This window comes from Neolamprologus brichardi, chromosome 17, assembly GCF_056152115.1.
Source record: "Neolamprologus brichardi isolate AB-2024 chromosome 17, ASM5615211v1, whole genome shotgun sequence".
NCBI lineage: Eukaryota > Metazoa > Chordata > Actinopteri > Cichliformes > Cichlidae > Neolamprologus > Neolamprologus brichardi.
Genome location: NC_142120.1, coordinates 15880751 through 15897296, shown reverse-complemented (window position 1 = coordinate 15897296; position 16546 = coordinate 15880751). Strand labels below are relative to the sequence as shown.

The 16546-nt window shown below is 39.2% G+C and overlaps 1 protein-coding gene across 8 annotated transcripts in view; it reads right to left on the bottom strand.

The window, feature by feature from the left end:
• Positions 1–16546, bottom strand: part of ppfia2 (PTPRF interacting protein alpha 2) — a 180580-nt gene that overhangs the window by 106334 nt on the left and 57700 nt on the right. The window contains exon 1 of one of the 8 annotated variants that reach the window (XM_087831130.1): positions 3283–3697. The exons of the other annotated variants lie outside the window; for them this stretch is intronic. Coding sequence (XP_087687256.1) covers positions 3283–3363 — 81 coding nt within the window. The 5' untranslated portion in view covers positions 3364–3697. Of the gene's footprint in view, positions 1–3282; positions 3698–16546 lie in introns of those variants that run through there. 8 annotated transcript variants of the gene reach the window in all.

Genomic DNA, 16546 nt, shown 5'->3' with positions numbered 1-16546 from the left:
ATGGGAGGGTTTCCATGAATATGAACACTCCAGCACAGCAAATAGTCAAAAGGCAGAGAGAGGTAGTTGCGTCATTCCTCTGTGTCACCTTGTCGCACAGTAGAAGTAGCACGTCAAAAGAGGTTATTTTACACCACAAGCTCAACATGCATTTTAGTCACACTTGAAACCAAAGTAATAACAGCCTGCTGGTCAATCCACAATCTGATATAGCTGTATTGGAGTGATTCCTACAACATAATGATGATGCTCCAGACCATCACTGCAACTAGTTATGTTATTGCCATATCATGGCTTTGTGGTTTGGGGGAATACACATATTTCAGGGCTTTCTGGTAGAAAGTCTTTTTAGCGGTGGGCAGCATTGTGAAAGGATCTATGCAACTCAACCCAAGATATTTTCCTAATTGTTACAGAGTACAGATAAGAAATTTAACTTGAACTTCTAACTTAAGCATTTTTCCACCTGCATCCCCATATGGAAAAGATATATATAAATCTTATAAAGTTTGTATCTGTCTTGTGTGAAACTTGTATGAAAAGCATACAAGAGTGAAAACAGATATAAGATCCCTTGAAAAATTATATAATGAAACTTGTATGTTTTGGATACTTATTAAAACAATATATGAAAGTAATGAGAAAGTGGCCGCTTTCATGAGTAAATCATATAAGTTTTTACTATTTCTTTTCCATACGGGTGTGCATACAGGTCCACATCCAGTCATGTTTATGGTTGTGAAACACTGAATGATCTTTATGGACTGTAAAATCTAATTAGTTCCCAGAACATAAAAAAAGTATGCAAACTCATCTAAAAAACAAACAAACAACTTCTTCATGTCTCTAATATCAATGAGAAGTTGATGGTGCAGATTCTTGTTCCCCTGCACTGAATGATCACAATGATCCCTTAAAATGTTTGTTAACTCCACAACCCTACCACTTTAAAACTGCCATTAGTTTTTAACCAAATCTTAGCAAAACTGATGGCTGTTTACGGAGCCCCGCAAGGGAAATGGGAGGGGAAAAAAAATGAAGATGAACTTTTGCGAAAAGTAACTCGGGATCTCGTAAAAGTTAATCGTTATTTTTTTTCCTCCCATGTCCCTTGCGGGCCTCCGTTGCTGTCACATGCAAATCTGTACAAAAGACTGCTACAAAAATGAAGAAAAAAAAAAAACTTTGTTAGTACTGTATTCTTGAATATTTAACTTTAAAGCTGAAAAAAATGTCTTTTTGCAGGGGACTTTCATGAAATAGGCATGTTAAAATTATCAGACTGGCAGTGTTTGTGGACTGTTTCGCACAGAACCACCGTGCCCGAACATAACCTCCTGAAGTAATTAGCATAGCTGTAGACTTTTCATCTTGTTTTTAGTGCATCACATTTGAATTCTAGGCCAACTGGAATGCTATAAACCAAGGTTAACCACAAAACTGCAGGTGAGAAAAGATGCTCCTTCATTCTACCCAATGTCTTATGTTAATGTGTCACCTCTGCTTGCTTTTTTATGTCAATAAGGAAATATCAGTTTACAATCTGGAGCAAGTTACAGAGACAGTAGGCACAGCAGTGTGTCAGACTAGAAAGTCCCAGACCAAGAAAGCTGTGACACTTCTGGGTACATGTTTGCAAAGCCTGGCAGTGCATACTAAAGAAACTGAATAACTTCATCACCCTGATGGAGCGGCTGAAGCTTCAAAAGGCACCTACTTTGCAATTTAATTTGCCCCAACTGATTTATAATTGCAAACTAGGAAGGGCAATCTGATGAAATGAATATCATTAGTAGATGGTAAACAATTTGACAGGAAATGTTTTAAGTATTTAAATGACTGTACTGAGAAAGCACTGGTATGGATCAGTGCAGTGACATTATATCACCCCAAGAGTGGAAGAAAAAGACTTGTGAGCAACCCAATAGTGGCGTGTCCTTCAATTAATTTATACGGGGACTTCCTGGGACTATAATCTGTGATCTAGGGTCCTTTTGATTTTGCAGTATCAGAGGAGCTTCTTCCAACAGGTATGAGCCCTCCAGGGAGCCTTTCTTCACTAATGATTTGACATGAAAAGGCAAAGCTGAGGTTATGACAAACACAGAAGGGGAAAATCTTCAAATGGTAAAGTCACAGTGGCTCAGTAGTTAGAGGGCATATGAATAAGATATCCGAGGAAATGATTTAAGAGGCAGAGATAATGACGCTCTACTTGCTTACCATAAAAACAAAGTGATCTAAATTTTCACAACAAAAGTAAAGCAAACACAAGAGCAAAGGGATGAGACAGTCTGGTCCGTTGCCAGCCCAGATTGCGATTTGATTGATGGGCTTATGAGGCAGGTGTATTTCTACGTGTATATGTCGTCCAAAACTGAGCTCCCCTCAGCACTTCTTCTCACTTGAAACACAACCTGCAAACCACTTTCCACACTTATGAAACCATGCTGACTGCACCTGGTTGCAAAAATTTCCAATCATCATCACCTTTTCCTCCCCTTTTATGCTACAAAGACAACCAGCAGGCGCTTGAAGACTGATATGAAAAAGGATACAGTCTCACTCACTTCCCTTCTTCCTTCCACCCACAATAAAACAAAAAGTACTGGCTTGGTTACAGGAGTAACACGCACTCGATCAATATCCACCAACACTGCTTCCTTGCATGCACGCATGGGCTCTGTGCAGAGCTGAATTATGCAGGGGGTGGGGGGCGCAGTAATCAATGTAGGGCACTGTGCACATATGTCCCTATTTCTCTTCAAACCAAACGTGGGCAGATCATGAATCATTAAAAATCATTATACAGATTTATATGAACTCTGAATTGCAGTTTCACACAATCCAACTGTCAGATGATTTATTTATCAAGAGAAAGTGTGAAGATGTTTCGCACTATTCTCCTTTAAGATCTTAGACAAGTTATTGCCAAATTATTCTTTGGTAAATTCGAGTATAGAGAATTTTGGCCAAGATCTCTCAAAATACAAAACAAATACAAAACACAGTACTTTGCAATGTAAGCACAATACAAAGTCGTGGAAAACAAAGGGTTGAGTTTACCGAGGGGATTCTGAGGGGCTCTGCACGCAGATAGGAAACACCCAACATCCACTGTTCCGCAGAAAATCCGTCCACAATTTACCATAATAAAAGCCACAAGGCACTCAAAACAAGGAAAAAAAAATTACTGTCAACACAAATAGACAAAAACAAGCAGCTGACATCTCAGTAAACAAAACAAGCAAAAGGTGGACTGAAGACGAGCAGTTAACTTGCCTGGAACGTGTAAAACCTCGTCCCGTTCGGTGGATGCACCTTGGGGGAGTTGGTCCCCGTACTCATGTCTGAGAAAATCATAATCCCTTTGATGGGCAAACAATCCACAGCTGATTCTTTAATTAAAAAATATTAAACTAAGCTCATATGCGTCACAGAGACTGTAAAACGATCCGAGGCGAGGACTCGGATCAGCCCCTGACCCGGCTCTGCGCTCCCGGCATCAGAAGGTGGAGCGCTCCGGTACGACGCGTAACGCTCCGGGGAGAAGGACAACCGGGACAATTAAAGTGAAAACGAGTCAGCTCTCTTCACTGGTCTTCTTGCATGTCCCCACTCGCATGCGGTGTATTAGTCTGTATCCTTTAGCGATCTGAACTGAGAGTAAACCCCGGCAGCTCCATGGTCTCTCCACGCCCGCCGAAAGCAGCTCTGCTGGCGGCTCAGATGGGTCGCTCTGTGCACGGATTACTGCCTCCCTCCTCCTCTGGCTTCACCAATAATCAGTCAGAGCATCACAGCGAGGCTCAGCCAACAACATACCGGGTGCCTAAATTGGCAGCAGAGACACACGTTCGCTCTGTTTGTACACTGTAAAAATGGCCTTTTGTTAAAGTCATTTCAACTTATTTTTATTTCTTTTTCCTTTTTTAAGGCGGATAAAACAAAATGAGACAAGAATGTGTAGACTGTTGTGTTTTCTCGTACTAATTTAAAAGATAAATTAAAAGAAAAAGCATGTAAATAAATATTTCCAGCGAATACATTTTTAAAAGATAGTTTTTTAAAAGCTGTTTTAGAAAAAACCCCTCAATGCTTGCTTTGTGGTAGTACCGTTTACTTGCGCAATTTCTAAAAAGTAGCGTAAATAACTCTTACTAGGTTGTCAACGCCTTTTTTTGGAGTGTACTGTAGCTCCGTATTGATTGGAGGAGCAGAAGGATGCTTAAATTACTCAAATGAGGCAATCGTTTTCTGTGTGACAACAGGAGAAGCTATCACTGTCTAAAACATGCTGTCTGGATGGCGTGCTGTGCTCACTCAGTGGGAGAAAGATGGCCGTTTCAGGTGAATAATGGCTTAAGCGTTTAAGACAACTTCAATCTGCAGGGTGTTGCAACGATGTTGCTGAGTATCAAAGACACCAGCAGACAAAAATGTGTTTCGTGCACTGGTCATTTTTAGATTATTTTTCTTAAATAATAAGATTAATTTCAGAGTAATGGTCAAAATAAACATGCACAGTAGGTTTTTATTGAACTACTACTCCATTGGATATTTATGAGAGGATACCCCACTAGAGGATACCACATTAGAAATACTAAAAAGTATTTTTTTATCAACTGGGAAAGTATCAGTTACTTACAGTAAACTTTATGTATTAAATTTAGGCTTTTAATGCTTTTCTTAAAATGATATTTTACTATGTACTGTTGAGCCAGAAGTCGTCACCTAAAGGAGGGGTGAGGAACTCCATGCCTCGAGGTGCAGGTTTTAGATATCACCCAGGGTCAACACACCTGAATCAAATGATTCGTTCATTTCCAGGCCTTTGGAGAACTTCAAGACATGTTGAGGAGGTAATTTAGCCATTTAAATCAGCTGTGCTGGATCAAGGACATCCAAAACCTGCAGAACACTAGACCTTGAGGCCTGGAGTTCCCCCACCCCGACCTAAATAGCACTTACATACACAAGAATGTTTGGTTTTAGTTCTGTTTATATTCTGAAGGATTTTATGGAGGATTTGGTCAGGTATCATTCAGAGGCAGATAAACAAATTTCTATAATCATGGAAAATTTGGTTGTTTTTTTTGTCTTATGTAATGTTTAACTCCAATGTGCCAACAAAACGGCCTCAGTATATAGGCTTCTATACTGAGATTTTACTTTTAAAAAAAGCATATTTATGCATAAACATTCAAGAAACTTTGGGATTGATGGCATCCTTTAGTTACACATTTTACCGTCTTTGACTGTATTGTCTTCCTATAAGCCTGCTGTGCTATTAGTGTCATTCACATGATGGATTAGACATAGAAGTCTTTCACCTTCGCCTTAAATGTGCCGTTCTCTTTAGTTTTTTCCCTGTTCAGCATTCAGTTGATACATTTCACTTTAAACACTAAATTGTCTGAACTAAACAAATGTACAAGTGCACCTCATTATTGCCATTTACATTTTTAAGCAGATACACGATGACTCTTAGCCTTTTTTTTTCTCAGGTCTCTATCAATTATCGGGTTGTTTCAGAAACAATTCCACACTTTTACCATCTCTTTCATTAGAAATGCTAATGCAGATGCAATGTTTCTATGGAAAAAAGGGCTCATTCATCTAGGTTAAAACAAGCTTACTGGCTGCAGAATTCTTTTATCACATGAAAAAGAAAAAAAAAAAGAGAAGCATTTCTGCTCTAACAAACTTCCAACCAGGGGTGACATGTATCCAGTTTTCATTCAATTTTCTCTCATCAAGTGACCTTTTCATGAGATGAATCCACTTTATTGAATGATTTAATTCAATTCACTGTCCGGGCTCCTTTATTTCTTTTCATGGAACTACATGCCAGCATTCAAGTTAACATTTTGTATCTCAGACTATCATAATTGGATCCACAAGAATAGCGTTAAGCTGTTATTGAGACAGCAAATCTAGTTTAGTCAGTACAGGAAATACCCAAGCAGTTCATGGTGTGTTCCACAGTTCGGTGAGCTACGTGAAGCTGAGTGGGATGAACTCACTGGTGTCCTCACACCCGACAGCGGGATTTGGTTCTGGGAGACATCAAAGTATTTGCTCTTGACATAGCAGGTTAACAGCATTTCCAGCAGTGGAGCAGCAGATCTCATTTAGCAGACTGAGCTGAGTCTGCACCCCTGAACTGCTTCTCAAACTCACCCTCAGCACTGTAGCACAATACCACATATTCACCGTGAGCTTGACCTTACATTTGAAATCATAACGCAAGATTAGACACTTTTAGAATATAACCAAGATGGAGACATTCTAAAGGAGACACACATTTTTAGCTGTGTGGTGTCAGTATACCTTCTGACTTCTTATTATAGTAAAGACACAGGTAAGTGTATTTTTTATTTATTTATTTTGGCTTACTGTATCGATAACAATCAATTAAATCAATAACCCCCATCTGCTTGAGTCTGCATGCCAAATATCCTTGGAAAAGATGCTAACTCCAAATTGCTCTCCAATGCATCCAATAGAGTATGAATGTGAATGACTGTGAATGCTAGATAGAAAAAACGTGCATAGAAAAAAGTGCTTGTATGGATGTGTGAATAAGGAGTTGAAGTTGCTTAATAATTTTTAGCCAGCAATGGAGGCATTTAAGATGTTGACATGCAAGACTGCTGTTATAAACTCCTACTGCATAGTAGGATTGTGGACATGCAGCACCTTTGCCATCACGGGTTACTAAGCCCTCCTGCACATTAGTCACATAAAAAGACCTGTCAGTGTGCTGCAGTCCATTGGACTCTGACGTCATTGTACAGATGTGTGGTGGGCATGGCTTAGCGCTTCCTAGTGCTGATTGGATGGAGCCTCTCAATCCTCTCTGTTTTCTCCAGCTCTGATCAGCACTGTTCTTTGTCTTTCAGCATTTCCAAAGCTGCCAAAGCATTGCACCTGGGAAATTATATTTGAGACAAAAGGGTGGTTCTGTTAATATTAGAGTTAATTTACAAAAATCTATCAAGATAGGTTTTGAATCAGATTTTTTTTTTTTTTTATCTAAAACCCTATTTTTAGAGTACTTTTTTCACAGGATCCCCACAGAGGAAATCTCAAAGACACAAACACCCTGTTCATTAAATCCACACCTGAGTGAGTATGTGTGTTTATAGTCAAGTGCGTGCATACTTTCAAGCATTCCTGTATATCTTCTCTAATGCATGCATCCCCATTTCCATCTAAATCCCTTAAGAAGAAAAACACACAGCCTCATGTCATCAAAGAGCTCAAACAAATTGATTTTTGGTTTGAAAGGCCTAATCTGTGAGGCCAGCTACAGCCTTCTCATAGAAATATCACATAACAGAAGTGATAATAAATTAGGAAATAAGAGGCATGTGTATTTCTGCCAAGAACAGATAATGGGCATTTAGGTAGGAATGTAGGATGCTGTTTTGAGAGGTCTTGCTGAACACAAAACATTTCCATATGACCCACAGCAATAATCGTGGGAGTGTGAGGCCACAAATTTATACTAGCAGGGCACTTGTAACCTGAGGACATGCATGTAAATCACACATTTTAATTTTTTCTGCAAGTGTGTGTGTCTGCAACACATACTGTGAGCTTGTTAGAGCATTTTACTACAAGCTTGTTTGGTCACAAAACCACTTAAACTGCAAATCGGCTGCAAAAAAAAAGGAGGGGAAAAGAGAGACAATTTGTGCATAGGTAATGAGGATTTGGCAACTGCAATTTCATTTTGTAAGATGCTGTAAGGAGAAAGGACAGCTTTAACAAAAGAGGTGGCCTTGTGCAGCTTTGACTAAATTGTTATATGTAGAAAAAATGCAAATCATACTGCACCTAATTGTATCGTGTTGTGTTGTGGTGAACACAACAAATGAACTTGTTGCATGAAATATTCAAAATCTGCCACGAGGGGCATAGGAGATGACAGAAAGGAATATGATAAAACACATAAAGGAAGCAAATATGGAGACTTTAAACTGCTATTTAATGGCAGTTATTTCAGTAATTGATCACATTATTTAGTGCTGCATAGACATACATGCAAAAGTATAGTAGTAAGTAGTCTTAAGTAATAGTCCTCCAGGCTTTCTGGAAGTCTTTCAAAGTTTTTCTCTGGACATTGGCTGCTTTTTCACTCATTTCAGTCTGATCCTTGTACCTGACCTGAGGAATGTTGACCTTTAAAATTTTTGCAAAAAACAAATTTTAAATCATATCTTTAGGCTCTTTGTTACAATGACCTGAAAATGCTGAAAAAGTCATTTTCATTCATTTTCAGTTTTAAAGGAATAAAGAGTATTTTTGCACCAGCAAGGTGATTCCCAAAGGGCTATTAGCTGAATATTTGGCATATCATAAAATATTTCAGGACTTGACAACCAGAATGCAAAGGAAAAAGGTCTAAAAATACTATCTACAGCAGATGAACAGTGTGTGAGTTTTGCACAGTATTTTTCAAGAAGTGTGTCTAAGCTAAATATGAATCTCAGCATGGTACCAAACTCACTGCCATAAAACTGAACTGTGAAATTATTCTGTTTGATTTTGAAATATTGACCAGGAGTCCTATCCCTAGAGCAAATCTGTCAAGATGACTAAAAATGTCCACTGCAAGCTCAGAGCCCAAGGTGACCCCCTGCAAAAACAGCGCTGTCCAATCAACAGTCCCAATTAATAGTTCTGTGATATGGATTATGAAATGCAAAACGAAAAGGTCAAGTGCATGCAACTGAAAGGCAATTTAATGACACAGTTCTGACATTTCAAGCAATCACAAACTGGTATTGCTGTAAATAGCATAGCTCTAGAGGCACTTGTTCTCTGCTTTGACGACTTGCCAAGGTGCAAATTTGATATGCAGCCCGTGATAAACCTCTGCGGGACTGGGAGGGGGTTGCACTGGGGAGATGGTAGCATGTTAGAAGTAGCATACTCTGTTCTCACCATGCCTAGCACACAGTGTCAAAAACACACTCTTAACAAGCTAACTAGAGACAAAAAGATTTAGGGCGCCCAAGATATGTTGTTATGTTTTATAGTACTTACTGTATCATAGTGCTCCCGATAGAGCACAACTGTCAACTGAAGCAAAAGGTAGACCTGTACTCCTCCTCTGGGGTTACAGAAGGAGATAAATAGGAGTGCATACGGAGTAGGCTCCACTTTAGGCATGTGATGAAATACTACATTTTACATGTTTTCACTCTTCATGTTTCCACAGAAGCTTTGCGAATAAAGCTTATGGTTTCCTTTCTAAGCAGCTTCCTGTATGATAGCCCAGTCTCTAGCAAAAGGGCCCCTCTAGACTCCACAACACCATTGCCTTCCACTGGCAGACATGTCACTGTCTAATTGGGTCTTTCCCTGCTGCTATACTGGGCACTAGTTCCCATTTTCTGCTTGTGAACTGAAATCTAGTAATAATAAGTGGACAGGGTTTTTTCTTCTTCTACAAATTAGGCCCAGAGTCCTGTAACTGTTCCAGCTTGCATAACCAAAATGTGATTTTCTTTTATTTAGCTTTATGGTATTTGTGGAGTGCTGCTACAGTAACTGCACCTATTTTGTAACGTTACCGAGCAAAACTCCCACTAGATCTGCAGGTGTCAGTAAAGGTCGCAGTTCCAAGGCTTCTTGGAATGACGATCTGAGGCGGAGCAGCAGAGGCATATTGATCGTGTCAACTGTCATGTGTGGGCAGACAGCTGTAATGGGCATTACCCTCAGCCTGTCACTGACTGCTGAAACATTAGGGAGCTATTGTCAAGGATACAGTGTGAGGGAATGTGTGTGTGTGTGTGTGTGTGTGTGTGTGTGTGTGTGTGTGTGTGTGTGTGTACTGTTCAAGAAGATATGTAAATAAGATGATAGTAAATAAAAATGGAGTTCACTAAATTACACCTGTAACTGTTATGAAACATAAGCTAGGCAATACAAATTTTTCTTTCCATGACTATAAGTGCAGACGTTATTAAAGATAAACCAGAATTATAAGTCAAAATGAAATGGCATTAAAAACTCATGATGTACAAACATATACCTTTATAGATGTGTGTACTCTGCCATGAGGCCATGCAGCTCATGATACGGTATCCTATATATACTGGGAGTCTATGCTTTGTCATGGTTTTGGAACTACAAATAAGGCACTCATTATGCTTTTGCTTATTTTTCTTCCTGCATTCATACTGTATATATTTATACCCCATTACAGTCTTGGACAATCACACTAAGCATGGCTAAGGTTTCAATGATGTCGCTGATGAGGTGCAAGTAATCCCTGTGAGCCGAAACCTCAGGCTTCAGATTGGTCTAAACACATAGTTTCAGACATTTTGCTCTGCACTATGATCTTTATGATGTCATTGAAAGCGGGTATCCGTGATATGGTCATGTCAGGCACATTGCTCTGACCAAAGAAGCCAAATGCTGTTTAAATCTTCTGTTTATGAGGGACAGCCAATCAGGAGAAAGTTGGCTTGAAGGCAGGAAAAAGAAGCTAATTGGCTTGTTTAAGCAAAAGGGTGACAGCAGCACAACTAGTGTTTTATTGCCTTTGGATTAGAATTTAAAGATATTCTCTGGATGTTTTACCACTAGTTGAACTGAAGTTTCCACATGTGACTCTTGTTCTGTGCACTCTACTGCAGTGGTCACAGTGGTTTCACTCTTCCACTAATCTCTCGACTGGCTGTGATAAAGCTCAGGATATCATGTATGCAAACTTTAATAGTTGGATTATTTGTTTTGCATAATGGCTGGGAAATCCGAGTTGCCCCTGATGCATCCATCAGAGTGTGAATGTCTATTTAAAAGCACTTGTATGAATGTGTGTGTGAATAGACGAATGAGTTTTGTAGTAAGAAATCGCTTTGAGTGCTCAAATTGAGTAGAAAAGCATTAAGTATCAGGCCCTTTATTATTTAACGCAATAACAACAACTGTAGTTGTAGTTATTTAGAATAATAAAAAAGTAAATGATTTTAAAAAAGAAGCTCTGACTCACGCAATTGTTTTGGGATCTGTCCCCCCCAAACAACAGCCAGAGACCGCTTTTTAATTCTAAGCAGGAACAAAGTCAAAGATGAGGAAAAAGGAGCATATTCATACATTTAATCTATGACCAGCTATAACCTATGCTATTGCTCATTGCCCTTTGGGAAATTTCAGGTTCTTATACCGGTTAAGTTGCTTTCACCAAAGCTGTACAGGAAGCAGAAACAGCCTTTGACATATCCCTTTGGAAAATGGTCTGAAAAGGAGATTATGTCTGTGGGTTGTCGTTTGAAAACGCCGCCTATACACTAGGTCCAATAAAGAAGCATTTTGACAAGGATAAAAACCACATAGAGTTCTGAAGGAAATGAAGCTCAACTATTCTGAGCTCTCAAGGCCAGTAAGGATTTGAGGATTCATCCCTGTGGATAAATGACCTCCACACCCCAGTTCCTTTATTCCTGACAGTGGATACCAAAAGAAGAAGAGGGTAGTTTCTCATTCGTGGACATCCTATGGATCACTCATCCCTCTTTAACACTCTACATGAAAAATATTATCAGGATTAAAACAAGCTCAGTCTTGAAAATGTAAAAATCACAGAAACAAACCCTGTGGGTAAACCTGAGACAAACAGTCCTTGTGTTTTCAAATATAGCTGTTTTTCATGTGGCCAAATCATACCCCATACTGTATTTTTAGCTCTTCCAACAAAAATCCTGGTGACAGTTACTGTATTTATTTACTCATGCATAAAATAATACCGACAGAGCGACTTCAAAGATGCACTTGTAGAGTCCGTTGGGGAAGTAATCAAACTCAGAGCGAGCAGACAGCCCAGAAGCAGGTTTTCAATCATACAGAGCAGACTAACACTGCATTATAAACATGCGGTTTGACTGCCTCAATGGAGTTTGCTGTTGTGCTCAGCACTTCTAAAGAAACACGCTGATTTGGGTGTGTGAACTGTCGATCATTGTTTTCAGTGCAACTATTCATGTGCATATGCTGACTGGCAACATCCGGAGGATGGCGTGTTATTTTCTCTGCCGAAATAGAATCTTACAAGAAAAAGGGAGAGGAAGAGAAAATTATGGATCTGCTTATTAAATATGTCATCTCTGCTTATACATCCTCACATACAAAGTCCTGAATGATCTGGCACGGCTCCATTTTAAGGGCTCCATAGTCCCATATTATCATAATAGAGCACCTTAGAGCTCCAGGAGTTTCCAAACATATAACAGAAGGAAGAGCCTTCAGCTGTGGAACCAGCTCCCAGTTCGGGTTGGGGACACACACATAAGCTCTATTAATACAATTATAATCAAACTTTATTTTTTCCTAAAGCTCACAGTTGGATCAGGTGGCCCTGAACCATACACTACTTATGCAGCTACAGGCTCAGGTTGCTGGGGGACCTCTCATGGGTGTTTCTCTTCCACTGCCCTCTTTTCACTCTGCATGCATTTACATAGCACTATTTCATATCATTAACTTGTCCTGGTTGTCATCTCATGCTCTTCTTTGCTGCCTCCGTTTTCCTTTTTTGCTGGGATTCTCTCTCTAAAATTTTACCTTTATAATATGAGCCTTGGATGACTTTCATCGCAGACCAGCAGTATATGAATAACTATACCTGAACATATAAATATATCCATAGATCAATAACTTTTTTTTCTTGTTTCTTGTTGTTCGAGCTAACAGCATCTTATCCTAGCCAGCATACTATAGCAGTTATACTTTCATAATATTAGATTTGCACTGCGGAGTACAGTCACGTTAGAAAGTACACCTTCTTAATCATAAGCTTTGCATATCAGAACATAATAATACCCATCTACGGTCCTCATTAGATTCTAAAATGATTTAAATACAACTTTAGGTCAGTGCAGAAGCAGTGTGTGTACAAAAGTGCATGAGTCAATCTCTTAAAATCGCACAGAAAGCAGTTAATTTATCAGTCTCACAGAATTTTTGCCCACTCTTCTTTACAACGATGATTCAGTTCATTGAGCTCTCCTAGAATCCCACCACAGTTTTTCTATCAGATTGCAATCTAGAGTTTCACTGGGTCACTGCGACACCTTGATTCTTTTCTTTTTTTCAGTCATTTTGTTGTAGATTTGCTGTTGTGCTCTGTTTCATGTGCTAATTTGGGACAAGCTTTAACTGTATGACACATAGCCTCACATTTACCTTCACAATACCAAGAGTTCCTGTTCGACTCAATGACTGCAAGGTGTCCAGGTCCTAAAACAAGTCCAAATCATCCCCCCTCAACCACTGTGCTGAGCAGTTGGTGCTAATATGCTGTGTTTGGCTTTCTCTAAATATGGTGATTACATTATGGTCATATCTCCACTTTGGTCTCTTTTATTCGAAGGATATTGTTCCAGAAACCTTGTGGTTTGTTCAGATGCAATTTTGCCATGTTGTCTTATTTTGGCTTATTTTGGCTTATTTTTTTAGGTAAATAAACCACAACACTGTATTTAACTAATTTTAGAACCTGGTGAGAATCAGATAATGTTTTTATTATCTTGTGAGGAGGTGCTTTGCTAACCCACATCCACCCATCTACATTAAAGGGATGGCTGCTCCAAGCTGGTCAAGAAGGCTCACCAGCGCCTCTTCTTCCTGAGGACTCTGAGGAAGAACCACCTGTCCTCAGACATCCTGGTGAACTTCTATCGCTGCACCATCGAGAGCATCCTGACCAACTGTATATTAGTCTGGTACGGGAGCTGCTCTGCCTCAGACCGGAAGGCATTGCAGAGCGCAACCGGAGCACCACTTCCTGCCATAAATGACATCTACAGGAAGCGTGTCTGAAAAGGGCTGGGAAATTCATCAAAGACCCCAGTCACTCATCACATGGACTCTTCACCCTCCTGCCCTCTGGGAGGCGCTACAGGAGCCTCCGGACTAAGACCACCAGGTACCGGAACAGCTTCTTCTCTGCCTCCTGACATCTGAACCACGTTAAAATAATGGACTAAACATACACACAACCACTAGCACTTTATATAGCCTCTATAGAAAGTAGCCACATATTTCACTTATCTTAACTGCACTACTGTATAATTCTGTATAAACGATCATTCTGTACAATACGATAATTATAATTCTACAACAGTTTACAACTGTTTGCATATTTCTGTATAGTTTTTATATCCTGTTCATAGCCTGTACATAGCTTGTATACCCACTACAACCTGTACATACTTATAGCATATTCATAACATACCATCATACCGTGTACATTGTAACATACCCATAATAGACCCATTTTTGTACCCTCATACCTATAACAGACCCATTTCTGTTATATATCTATATACCTATATTATTGCTAATATATATTTTGTAATATATCTATATCATGGCTAAAGCACTTCTGGATGGATGCAAACTGCATTTTTTTGCCTTGTACTTGTGACATGTGCAATGACAATAAAGTTGAATTCTATTCTATTCTATTCTTTCTTTTTCACATGACTGTATATGACCATATTTGACCATATTTGATTTAAAACGTTTCTGTGGTCAATCACATAAAATATTCTAAGACTTTTTAAATGTAGTATGTTTAAACACCATGGAATTTATGACTCAATGAAAAAAAACTTCTAGTTGAAACTGCTACTTTGATGCTTTTGGATGATTAGAAAAATAAAACTTAAAAAGAAAATCCTACATAATGGCTGAGTCACCAAACACAGAGCACTGATGTGAATTCGCCCACATTTCATTCTTGCAAGTTGGCTTTGGAGTCTCATTAAAATGTCATAAGGCTTTTTCTGGATGCGTGACTTGCTTTAGTAACCACAGATTATACGAGACTTTGAAGCAAACAGCCCGACATCTTCTGTTTTACACAAAGCAAAACCTGATACAGTATTTAAAGACGCATAAGTTTCGCATCCTTTAGTGAGTGTGGGTTGATAAAAGTTTGAAAAAAGTAAAATGTTGATCTTTGCCGAAAGAGAGACGCATTTCTGTCAGTAAACAGCCTTAGCGGTTCAAATGTTGCATCATTCATTTTAACATCCACTCTTTGCCGAGTATCACGATGCTTTAAAGGCTCAGAAATAGTTTTTATGTCATCACTTGTCAGAAGGAAATTCAGCCTGCTTAGTGCACTCTTGCAGGGCTCCTGCTGGGAATAACAGGGAGCTTGACTGTAGCTTCACTCTGATGTTTTTCCAGGATCAATTTTGCTTAGGAGTCAATTTTATGCATTTAAATGTGATCATTCAAACCATTTCAAACAAGAGGACGCACCAGGGGCCTGCGTCAAAGCTTCCCGGGGCCTTTCTGTGTGGAGTTTGCATGTCCTCTGTGTGCTTGCGTGGGATTTTCCTCCCACAGTCAAGCCAAGAACATGTTAGGTTAATTCTAAAATGGCCATAACTGTGGAGAAGTAGAGTAAAGCACTCTGTTATTGTGGCTTGCAATGTAAATTTTGGTATCCTATATTTAATTACACTTTTATTTTCTTTTATTGCAAAGCATCTTGAGATGATTTGCCTAAAACTGCAGTAAACTATATAAAGAAAATGATGCACATAAAACCCAGGAAACTTGTACGTAACAGGGATACTCCACAAACTCTTTAATTTGGAGAGATTAAATACATTTGCAAAGCAGGAGTAAGGAGAAATGAAGTATACACGCATGTAAAACACTGCAAGTTTCCATTAATGAAGTGGCACCAAATATGTATATATTTTTGCATTCATTTTTTGTGATGACTAAAGTTCAAAGCACCGATGCCACATTGCTTTATGTTTTTGTTTTGAACACTTTGCTTGGCTGGGACCTTTTTTTATGTGGCGTTTAGATCTCTTTTGTGGGTTTCCTCAGGCGGCTCTGGTCTCCTCCAAAAGTCCTTTCCTGCTTTCAGGTTAACTCATTAATCTAAAGAGGCCATGTGTTGTCTGTTTTAGCCATGTGATGGTTTGGGAGCCTGTCGTGTTTATACCCTACATTTTGCGCAACATCATCTGGGATAGGCTTCAGCTACCCTGCATGTCTAATTAGATGAGGGGTCTCGCCAATGTGTTCTGAAGTTTTTGACATCGTGGCTTTCCCTCTTAGGATTTGATATTTGTATTGAAGTATCTAGTAAAGAAGAACCAAGACCAGATTTCTCAAGGTGGTTTGAGAAATGGAGCTGAATCTTGAGGAACAGGAAACAATTTATTTCACAGTACACCTGAGAAAACAGAAGCACTCCGAGCCTGTAATGCATCTGGCACAAATCAGAAAACCAGATTATACCCTTTGATTCTGCCTGTATGAGGCTCAGCACGGAGATAAGTTAGCATCTTGTACTGTCTCTGGGGATCTTGGGGACTGTGGTGCAGTCAGGTTTAGAGACTACAACATAATTAATCAGATTTCCTACAATCTAAGAACCAGTGCTCCACCCCCTCCACTGGAAAGTAAAACATACCAGTAAAATAAAGGTTTTAAAGACGTGCATATTTAAAAAACAAACAAACAAACAAACAAAAAACTCTTTTACTTTAAT